Below are 11,116 nucleotides of genomic sequence, written 5' to 3'. Positions count from 1 at the left end.
GAAGAAGAAGAAGAAGAAGAAGAAGAAGAAGAAGAAGAAGAAGAAGAAGAAGATTTATTTCTCTGTAATGTATCTGCCTCCACTTACACAGAACTCTACCCACCCCTGTCGGCATTTTTAAACGTTTCAACAGATCCCCCAAGAGAAAAAAAAATTCCCCTAGGTTGGGATCATTTGTACTCGTGTTACAGGACAAACTCCCCCCCTCCTCAGGAAACAATGCATGAAATTATTCAGTCCATTTACAGATCTGATTTTACGTTTCAAAGCTACTCAAGGCTCTAAACGTCTTTTGTAGACAATAATATCAAGTTTAAAATTCAACAATATAAGCAACCCTTCTTAGTCTCAGTTGCAGTGGAACATACATTACATTTGTCATAACTTTATTTAATATGAGATTAGATCTTTTTCTTGAGCCTTTTCTTCACAGAAAAGCAGTGCTTTCTGGAGAAAAAATCAACATGGTGTCTATCTGGATTAACCCTATTCGTACGCCATGGGGTTTATTTTGTACCAGTGGGATTGATTTCTTCACATTTTAGAATACTTCTAGTATGAAGAACTCTTTGAAACTTTCAGTATTTCTCGAAAAATCATTTTGACAGACTGCTATGCAAAGCGTACGGATCGGATTAACGAGTAAATTTCCTCTTTGGAAAGTCGTGGCGAAGAGTTCCCCATACCGTATGGATACGACAGAAAACACGACGTACAGAAAGGGGTGAGAGTTGAAAAACCAGAATAGTCCCCCACCTGTTCGACTTTGATGCCAGAGATGTTGCCGAGGACACTGTTGACCTCTGACATCGCTTCTCGCCACACGTGTTCCACAACGTCCTTGACCTCGTCACTGCAGCCCTCGTCGACCTTCAGCTTCTCGGCAATATACTGGGGAAAAAAGGTCGGCAAGAGGAACAATTGATTATTTGGGGGTTTTTGCTTGTTTGGTTTAGTAAGAGTTTTATAAACCACTTACAACGCAATCAGTTCATATAAGTGTCAAAGTTTAGAAGTATCTCAAAGGCCGCCAAAAAATGACTTACGTATGTATGCAATACTGCCCTCAAGGTGAATAAAAAACATAAAAATTAGAAGGAGAGATAAGGATGACAGATGAAAAGAAGGAGCAAACCATACCAGAGCACCGGCCGATTATACACACATAAGATATGCTAAATCTTTATAGTCCAGATACTGGTGCACTGGTTTTTTGTTTCACCACGTATGCACACACGTACACTAACACACCCACCCACACACACACACACACATGTACACACACATGCATATGCACACACACACACACACATACACACACACACACATACACACATGTACATGCACATGCATATGCACATGCCTGCACACACCCACCATACACACACATACACAAGAACACACACATGTATACGCACATGCCTGCGCACACCCACCATGCACACACATAAAGAAAGATAAGGAGATTGAGACTAACGGGCGCCACCCTCCAATAACCCATTCACCTTCTGCAGCTGCTGGGAACCGACTCCTCGTGGGGGCAGACAACTTTTGGATCCCTGCCGCTTCTCTGCGTCTTCACACACCATGGCAAACACAGCAAGGGCTTTATCGGCCGTTGGGAGGAACCGGTACTCCCGGTGACCTACTTTACCATCCTGGAACAAAGTCGAAGATTGGAGTCATCTATTAGCATATTTCTTAGTGTGAGGCCGGGTCAATAGATCTTATGTGTGACAACACGATGGAAGCAGGCGCTCGTCAATTTTTGGGTATGTGGAACTATTTGTACCATCTTAAAAGCGTGCTTATTTGTCTTAACTTCGATGAAAAAGATACCCATCTATTTTGAATAGAAGTCGAGATATCCACAATTGAAGGAGGAGGAGGTCGCATGGTGCGAGAGGTTAAATTAGCGAGAAAATGGCCGTCAACGTTTGGTTATTTCCATAGCTTGAGAGCCCGAGGTAACTGAAAACTTATATTTTTTGTGCTTTTAATCAACATTTTAAAGTAAAATCCACAACCAGACGTGTTCTTGAATTGGCCAAAAGATGGTGAGCCACCCCCCCCCCCCCCCAAAAAAAAATTCAATAAAAATAGCCAACTGGTTTCTTTTACATCATTATTTTGACTACTGCCTGATTTCACAAAGCTGCCTCACATATTTTTTTTATTCTAAGCATTTCTCTTGCTGTCATTAGGACATACAACATCTGTTTTTCTCTAAATATTGAATGTCCTGGCAACAGCAGAAACATGTGGAGTATGCCGATGGACTGAGTTCTCTGATGCCGAGTTAAATCTACCACCTTTCTTAGATGATAGCCTAATTATCAAATGTTTTTGTGGCTTTTGGAAAACACAGACCTAAATTTGGTAATAAAAAAAAGAACAAAGAATGAAAGAAAAAATCCACGGGGTCGGGAAAAAATGCCTATTTTCTGGGGGTTTTAACATTGGTGCTGTGAACACTATAACTGAACCTTCAAACTGCTATTTTTATAACATAACCTACTTTTAAAGAGTATTACTCAAATGAAAAGAAAAGCTCAAAACACTCATTTTGTTACGAAATCAAAAAGTGGTATCTTTCTTTTGATCACTAGTATATCGTCATAGAATTGTATGTTCGTACAAAAAGAGGATAAAACATTCATAGCATTGAAGAATAAAGAACAGTGAATGTTTCAGGAAGTTGAAGGAAAACACTACATATAGGCAACTGTGACAAAAAATACTTTATAAAGTTTGGTGTAATTCAATTTGTAATAATATTTGAAGCAACTATAATAACATTTCTAGTTCCGGTTGTAGGAAGTCATGAATGCCACAGCCATGAAGAAAATGATCATTGTCATTTGTTCTTAAATTAATTTAGTGTCCATTTGTTTGTTCAAATTCCATTTCTTCATTGATTTATAAACACATCTACAATTCACTTATGTATTCATTTCCTACTACTACTACTACTACTACTACTACTACTACTACTACTACTACTACTACTAATAATAATAGATGACATCTGTATAGACCAAATTCCCCCTCAACAAGCACTATGTGCTTTACAGTGTATTTTATTATCCCTGCAGACCTGATAGCGTTCTGCAACAATTTCAACTTCCTGGGAAGCATACAGTGCAAGCTGCCATTTCTAGCTAGCGCTAAAGTAGAGACATTCTCAACATTTCAGTCACAAGCTTCCAACTCGACACTCACCTTCAGGTCAGCCCAGCTCCCTGTCTGAAGCACGACCCTGAACTTGAGCACGTCTTCCTTGCCGCTGACCTCCATGAGGTTCGAGTCCGTGCCCCGCGACCTTGGGACAGCCTGTAACTCCACCACCTGGAGCTGTTCGCACTTGAGCTGTTTGTTGAACCCCTGAGGGACGATGGTTTGGTTTATGGTACGTTATTATGGGTTGGTTTATGGTATATCATTATGGGTTGGTTTATGGTATATCATTATGGGTTGGTTTAGGGTATATTATTATGGGTAAAAGGGAAAGATCAGGGAAACGTAACTTTTTTTAGAGCATCCGAGCAAAGAAATGAATGGAAAACCATGATCGCCGATGTCTGTCGCAGATCTGGCACTGGATGAATTAATGAATTATGGGTCGGTTTATGGTATATTATTATGATTTGGTTTACGGTATATTATTATGGGTTGGTTTATGGTATTTTATTATGGGATGATGGTATATTTTTATGGGTTGTTTTATGGTATATTTCTATGGGTTGGTTTATGGTATATTATTATGGGTTGGCTTATGGAATATTATTATGGGTTTGGCTATACTTTTTAAATTGCACTCTATGGTAAGTAAACACAAAAATAGTCCCACAAAATAATTTAGTTTAGTAAATGTTTGACGGCACTTGCAACACAATAAGGTAATATAAGTGCCGAAGATTAGAGGTGTTACAAGAGAGTAGCAAACACAAAAAAGAAGGAGGGGAGATAAGGACGATAGATGTTTGATAGGAAAGAAGGAGCAAACCACACCAGAGCACCCGCCAACCACCCACTCGATGAAGAAATTGGAAGGGTGCACGCATTAGATTTTTTGTGAAGAAAATTTATAATAGGTTATAATTATTTTTTTTAACTACTCTACAGAAAACGAAGTGTCCACTTTATTTATCTGTTTTATTTTCTTGTCTTTTTCTTATAGATTCTGTCAAGACCCACCAGCAGGATAACATTATGTAGGAGTTTGAATTGTGCCGCTCGGCCCTTACCACATGGCATTAATAATTACCTATCAAAGCAAAAGTGTTAAACAACATTACTTACGCTGAAGAAGGCATATTTGGCAATTTCAAAAGCGTTTTCGTCAAACTCAGGCGTGTCAGAATCTGAATCATGCCAGATCCTTGTCGTTCTGGGGTTGAAACTCGTTCGACTGGAAACCTTTTTCTTCTCTTCTTTATTCTTGAGAGCTACAAAAAATAACCAAGCAATGAAAGATCAATCAACTTTGGGCATAGCAAAACAAAAAAACTGCATTAAAAAAATATATATTACTAACTGCATTGGGTATGCAATTAAACCATTTGCAGGGACCATTAGGAATATAAATACTTTCATGCAACTTTTTAATTGAGAACAGAGTTGATAACTTGAAATTTTTAAAAAAACATATAGTTCACCATAAATATTCCCCTGTTGTACCCCAACAAAAACTAGTCCACATTCATCTTGCGCAATTACAAAGCTGTTGCTTCTTTTTTCTGTCTACTTTTCTCCCCATTCATGTCACTGATGTGATTGTATTTTCAGAGATAAGAGAGATTACAACCGCTTAGTCATTTCTTTGTCATGTCAACTGTACGTTAGTCTATCAGACAATTGGCCTCTAACAGATGGGAATCCCTAATCTATTAAAAGTTCACCAACCCATGTGTTCAAAGACAGAATAATCTTCTATTTTTACATTTCTTATCATGCACTTCTAAACTGATGATTAGACATTTTGTTTCCCATATTTTACTGCACTTCTGTTATCTTCTATATTTGTTCCAACCATGAACCTGTCTCTAAAACGTAAATAGATATACTAATTCAATGTCTTCTTAAAATGGATAAAATAGTGTCATAACTTAAATTTAACTATTAGGACACTTTCATCATTCTGAATTCATTTCTTACCCTAATTTTTTTTAACTTTTAGGAAAGTCGTATGTACTTTATTTGCTCTTTCAAACGTTCACATCAAGTACGTCAGATCCTGCCATCATAAAACCAAACCACACTTTTCCCCATAAAACCAAACCACACTTTTCCCAATCAATAATGTTTGCTCATCAACTTTCTTCATTAATTGTCTTTTTAATAACTTTAAATTACTGAGGCCTCATTAAGTAAGAAGCTACAGTGCTCCCTCCCTCTTTTCACACAATTATACTTTGACATATTGTAGAAATAATACAGTCTTTTTTTCAATGCTTTTCCCTAGTTTTGAATTTGTCAGGGATAAAAGAAATGGTTTTTGCTTTTATGAAAGAGTACATCTTTAAGAACCTATAATTGTTAGAACGGACATTTTCATTAAAAATGGTTGACTACCCTTGCCACCACACAATTTAATAGTTAGTATGCAAAATCTTAGCAGAACTAACATAAAATTATTAAAGCTCTAAAAGATTACTTGAGTAATTCTATTGGTCCCACGGAAACCCGATGTATCCCCTACACGCACTAATGCTGTGCAATAACTGTTCTTAAAGAATGTATTAATTCAACAAAGATAGAAACTTCAGAGCTACTTTTTTGTTACCTCACCTGAGATTTTTCCTGCCTTGAAGTCCAGCACGCTGCTCTTCCCCCCGACGACGTAGCTGCTTGTGTCATAGAGGGCCCCGGCCCGAAGGCAGTCCCACACGTAGTCCAGGCTGAGCACGGGTAAGCCGTACTTGACGGCCATGCGACATTTTGACGACACGTCCACTTTCTCCGGGTCACTGGTCACAACAAAGCTGCACTGGAAGGAGCGAGAACGAGATACGATTATGCTACAGATTTTTTTTCTTTTTAAGTAAGAGTTTTAGGCACTTGCAACACAATAAGGTCATATAAGTGCCGAAGATTAGAAGTGCTACAAGAGAGTAACAAACACAAAAAAGAAGGAGAGACAAGGATAAAAGATGTTTGACAGGAAAGAAGGAGCAAACCACACCAGAGCACCAGCCAACCATCCGCTTGCTACAGATTGGCAAGGGTCTTATAATATGATGTTTTGTCACAGTAGAAGCTCGTACATGGCTCTTTAACTGCGAGGAAATGCGCTTGTCTCTCATGCCAAAGTACCTGGTTCCGATTCCTCTTAACCCTATCCGTATGCCCTGGGGTCATTTTGTACCCCCGGGGTTGTATTCTTCACATTTTAGAACACTTCTAGTACGAAGATCTCTTTGAAACTTTCAGTATTTCTCAAAAAATCATTTTGACAAACTACTTTGCAAAGCGTACGGATCATTTAACGAGTAAAATTTCCTCTTTGAAAAGTGGTGGCACAGAGTTCCCCACGTCATATGGATACAATAGTAAAACACGACGTATGGATAGGGTTAACCCTTTGAGCCATGACCTCCTGATGCTATCATTCCCCTCTGCCTGAGCTCCAGAGCGCTATATATTACACTAACATACATATGATCGTCAGAATCACATTCCAAGTCCCGCTCAGGGTAGTCCTTGTCATTACAATCTAATTCAGAAAGATCTTCAAATTAATCAGTAACGTTCTGTGTAATAAACACGGTTTCCCGTGGCCATTCTGTTCCAGGCGGGCCAGTTTGGGGACCGAGTCTTGCTCACCGCTGTACTGGCGGCTAGGCATACGGGCAGTTTTACTCGTCACCGTGGAGGGCTAAAAGAGTTAAAGAAGGCATGGCAGGAGAATAAATAAGTGGGGGGGGGGGAGGGGAACTGAGCACCTTGGAAGTCTTCTCCGAAAAATGAAAAACATGAAATAAATCAGAGGTCTTATGAACACACTACAAGCATTACGGACATCATGGTGAAAGTGGATGGGGCAGGATTATGGGCTGCTTTCTCAAACAACACTTGCAATAAACCCCATACCCAAATATGTAGAAACTCTGCAGAAATTCACTTCCTAAAGAGCGAAGGGCCGTACATAATTCTCCGCACAAACACATAATTTCAGTGGAAATTTCTAGGAATTAACCTTACCCTTTAATTATGGAGTCATTCAGAATCAACCATCAATCCTGTTTGCTAACTATCCGAGAAACAAAATAAATGATTAGAGAGAATGCTTTTTTTACACCTTGAGGCACAGTCAGTGTTCCCTACAATTATTTAGACAAGATGCTAAAACAGAACCATGTTCAATACCTTTCTTGTCACAATGTAGCTGATCGTTCCTCCATTCTCAACAATCTTTTTCCGCAACTCCGACTTTTTCTTGAACCCAACAGTATAACCCAGGTCCAGAGCAATAATTATTCCTTCAAAAATCATCTTGTCCCACTTCATTCAGAACTCAGTAGACCTGAAAAAGAAAAAAACAAGCAAATGAAGTGCACAAAAAGTGATTATGCTCTGAATGAAAACATTGTAGAAAGAAAATTTCAAGAAATTCATTGGACATTGTGTATGAAAACCTTTTTCAAAATCTAACAAAATTTGAGAATGAAGAAGAGGAAAAAGACACAAAATAAATAATAAAAGAATAGAAGAAACAGATATTCCAAAATAATTTGTCTAGGTTAAAGTACTTTGAAAGAAATAAAAACAAAATGCATTTATTCAATAATTACAAAACATAAAAGAATAAAGAAAAGTCACTTCACCTCAGTTTTACTCGCCGATAGAAGAAAGGGCTGGGTAACACAGGACGACAAAACATGAACAAACAGCAATGGCCTAGAACAAAATTCTAACATTCCAAATCCATTCATACTCAAACCACAAGGATCGAAAAGACTTATTCCAAAGAGCTCTTTCAAATGCAAAGGAAACACACACAAAGCAAATTAAATGTTTCGGAGCTTTCAGGTTATTTTTACAGTCGTCATCTTACCATCTGAACAATCATCAAGGTGGTAGATTTTTTTTTACGGATCATTTAAGTAGAAAGAGGTTTTAACAGAATGGCGTTCTCTCTGCTTGAAATTCCGTTCAGTTGGAAAGACGAATACAAAGATAAAAGACCTATCAAGTCTATGACTGTGGTGTCCACTGTCAATTCACAGTTAATACATAATTTACAAGTTTTTGTCCTCAGAAAATAAAACCTGAAGTTCCTACAACAGCATCCGTTTTTTAACATACACACGTATGTTATGTTGTGCACAATGGAAATGAGTCTCATTAAATAACAGACATCAGTTTTTTTTGCATCTGTTATTTTGTGCCATGATTTTACCGTACTGTAGATCAGTTCAATGTGTGCTTGAAAGCACATTGACACAGTTAAAATAATATTATGTCAATTTCGATCTAAAAAAACAACAACAACAAAAAAAAGGAAAAATCCCATTAAAAACTGAAGGGACAAAAGCTTGTGAAGTCAAAGGATTATCAATCAACGTTAGAACATATATTGTTAGTTGGGTACAAAGGCTGGAAGGGAACTATGCTTAAATATTGATGGCGTCAATAACTTTTTGAGACTGGCTTTTATTTTATGATAAGAAAAAAGCTAAATTTCATTTTGACTAACATGGTGGGTTCTTAAAAAGATTTTTAGCTTTTAGCTCAGTATGCATAGAACTTGACAATTATATTTCCACCCTTTTCTCTTTGTTAAAACCCATTTTTGTTCTTCCCATAATCTGAACCATCTCAATTCTTCGTCCAACCCAAAAGAAAACCACCCCTGCAATTGCAGCTCGAAGCGTTCGATAAAACTGCGCCAGCAACACGCATGATCTCGAATGATGGATGGTTAATCACTTAGCACACGTCCAAGATTCAGCTTTCAAGTTACCAGAGCTGAGCATCCCTTTGATCTAATAATCAAAAAGGTTTTGTAAGAAGCTATAATGTTCCCATCCCCACACGATTGCTGACAGGCGCTATTGTCACATGCTAGTTATTTGGATACTGACAGCCAACATGTATATAATAATAATATAGCCTATGCAGCCTCCGTGCAGAAAGAAAGTAGCCCCCAGCAGGTCTATTAAATAGCCAGTTATCATCATTTGACATATACATATGATGCATCTCAAATCCTTTCTCTTTAAGTGATGGCCTTTTGTTTCTTGACAGACAATCTTAACTCTATAACCCCGAGTGGATGGTGGGAGTGTCCAGTGAATCTTGCCCGGTTCCTGAGTGGATGGTCCGAAGGCACAGTTAGATCGCAAAGTGCATGAAGTATTACTACTAATACAATCTAATTATGAATCCGAATAGATTCATCTTGATTCAGAAGTGTTAGATAAATGTAAACTCTTACCTCTTTCACTTTGACACTGACACAGTTTTAGCCATTTTATAGATATTATTTCGTGTCTATCCCCGCCCCGTTTCATGATTCATGAGATCTGGAGAATATTCTGTCAAAGTGTGGAAAATAATTTCTGGGTTAAAGAGATAAAGCAATATATGCATGTACAGGTTTTGTTTTGTTTTGGTAAAGTGTTCAATTATATAAGGCCCTCGCAACCGCGGGACATATTGCACATTTTCCGTTTGGTAGGAGGTAATTTTGAATCTTGTCCACATGGCGGCTGAAGCCTACTCTTATCGATATTGGGCCACCAAGGGATCTTTAGCATGCGCAACTTGCACACGAGACCTCAGAGATTTTTCCCCCGTATCCGAGAAGGAGATGTTAGATCTTTAACCTACCATAAGATCAGGGGTGTGGCTGAAAGACAGCAGTAAGAAGGAGCCAAGTAATAGCAGTAGAAAAGTTGTAAAAAGAGTCAGGAGCCCAGGGAGGGAACAAAGGGGGGAGGGGGCGGCAGAATGTGGAGACGAAAGCAGATGACAGAGTATGGTTAGCAGAGCAGGAAATAAAGAGGTGAAAGGAGATCATTTTAGACAAGAAAATTTTCCGGCGCTACAGAATTCGAATTCCGGACCTACTGAATGGGAGGGGAGCACTGTAACCTCTAGACCATGAGATAGAACGAGAGCTTGATACAGGTTTGCCTGCACTAGGTGGTAGACAAGAGGAAGTAGATTGTCCAAGTACTAAAAAACTCCCCCCTTCTGATCTTGACTTCCCAACCCTGATCTCTATATGCTCCTTAAAAGGAGAGACATTTCTATCAGTAATAGTTACAATACACCAATACAGTTAATAATTTTATTAATAAAATTGGTGGTTGAAAATTGTAGCTGCCATATGCCATGACAAATTTGCATTAAAATTTTTAATCCTACACAAATATGCAAAGTAAACTTACCGGTGTCTTTGGCAAGCAAAACTCGAAGAGTTCCTTCACTTCACTTTGCCAAATTCTTTATAGGCTTTCAACTTTGAAGGAACTGTATATTCACATTTGCTGGATTCAGTTAGTAATTTAATGGAAGGGTGTAATAAGGATTCGATTCAGAAGGTAAATTTGTTAAAAGTTACAAACAAGATTTAAATCTAGAATCTAGATCTAGAAAGTACACAACACGCAGTAGGCAGAGTTAGCAGTGCAAACCCAGTGTATATTAGATCTACAGATCTATATTACCAACGCAGCTTCATCCGTCCTAACCAAAACGATTTTAGTTAGGCCTATATTTAATTTTAGAGTTCGAACTCGACAAGTGAGCTCAAGCGTATAAACGTCTTGCTGGTCTTTGTAATTGTTTCAGCTCAAACACACAATACGTACGTCGATCGTTCCAACACATTATCTCTTGTGCTATCATCTCGCTGTTAGGTTCGCAAGTTACTAAGTATAGACTAAGATTGAAAAATGATCGGACCTCTGCCTTGAAGCAGCGTTTCCTGGTCACAGGTCGCCAAGTTCCAAATATACCAGGTAGTCTACAAGAGCTGATATCAGAAGCGGTTAAGTGAATCAATATAGTTTTGTATTAGTACTAAAGATAAGTGTATCTAGATCTGGTTATAAATACAAACAGATCAATATAATATTGAAGTTTCTAAGATAAGAATTATGACAGA

General features: G+C 38.2%; 1 protein-coding gene across 1 annotated transcript in view; it reads right to left on the bottom strand.

Annotated features, from left to right (window-relative positions):
• LOC101846207 (protein mono-ADP-ribosyltransferase PARP4) overlaps positions 1 to 10,908 on the bottom strand; it is a gene marked incomplete at its 3' end in the record, with an annotated part of 51,951 nt that extends 41,043 nt beyond the window's left edge. The window contains 7 exon segments of the mRNA XM_013081471.2: positions 757 to 891; positions 1,506 to 1,658; positions 3,223 to 3,384; positions 4,303 to 4,448; positions 5,791 to 5,989; positions 7,369 to 7,525; positions 10,398 to 10,908. Coding sequence (XP_012936925.2) covers positions 757 to 891; positions 1,506 to 1,658; positions 3,223 to 3,384; positions 4,303 to 4,448; positions 5,791 to 5,989; positions 7,369 to 7,509 — 936 coding nt within the window.
• Between the last annotated feature and the right edge of the window lie 208 nt (positions 10,909 to 11,116).

The sequence above is a fragment of the Aplysia californica genome, unplaced genomic scaffold (genome assembly GCF_000002075.1).
Source record: "Aplysia californica isolate F4 #8 unplaced genomic scaffold, AplCal3.0 scaffold00132, whole genome shotgun sequence".
NCBI classification, from domain to species: domain Eukaryota; kingdom Metazoa; phylum Mollusca; class Gastropoda; order Aplysiida; family Aplysiidae; genus Aplysia; species Aplysia californica.
This window is presented reverse-complemented; position numbering and strand designations above follow the sequence as displayed.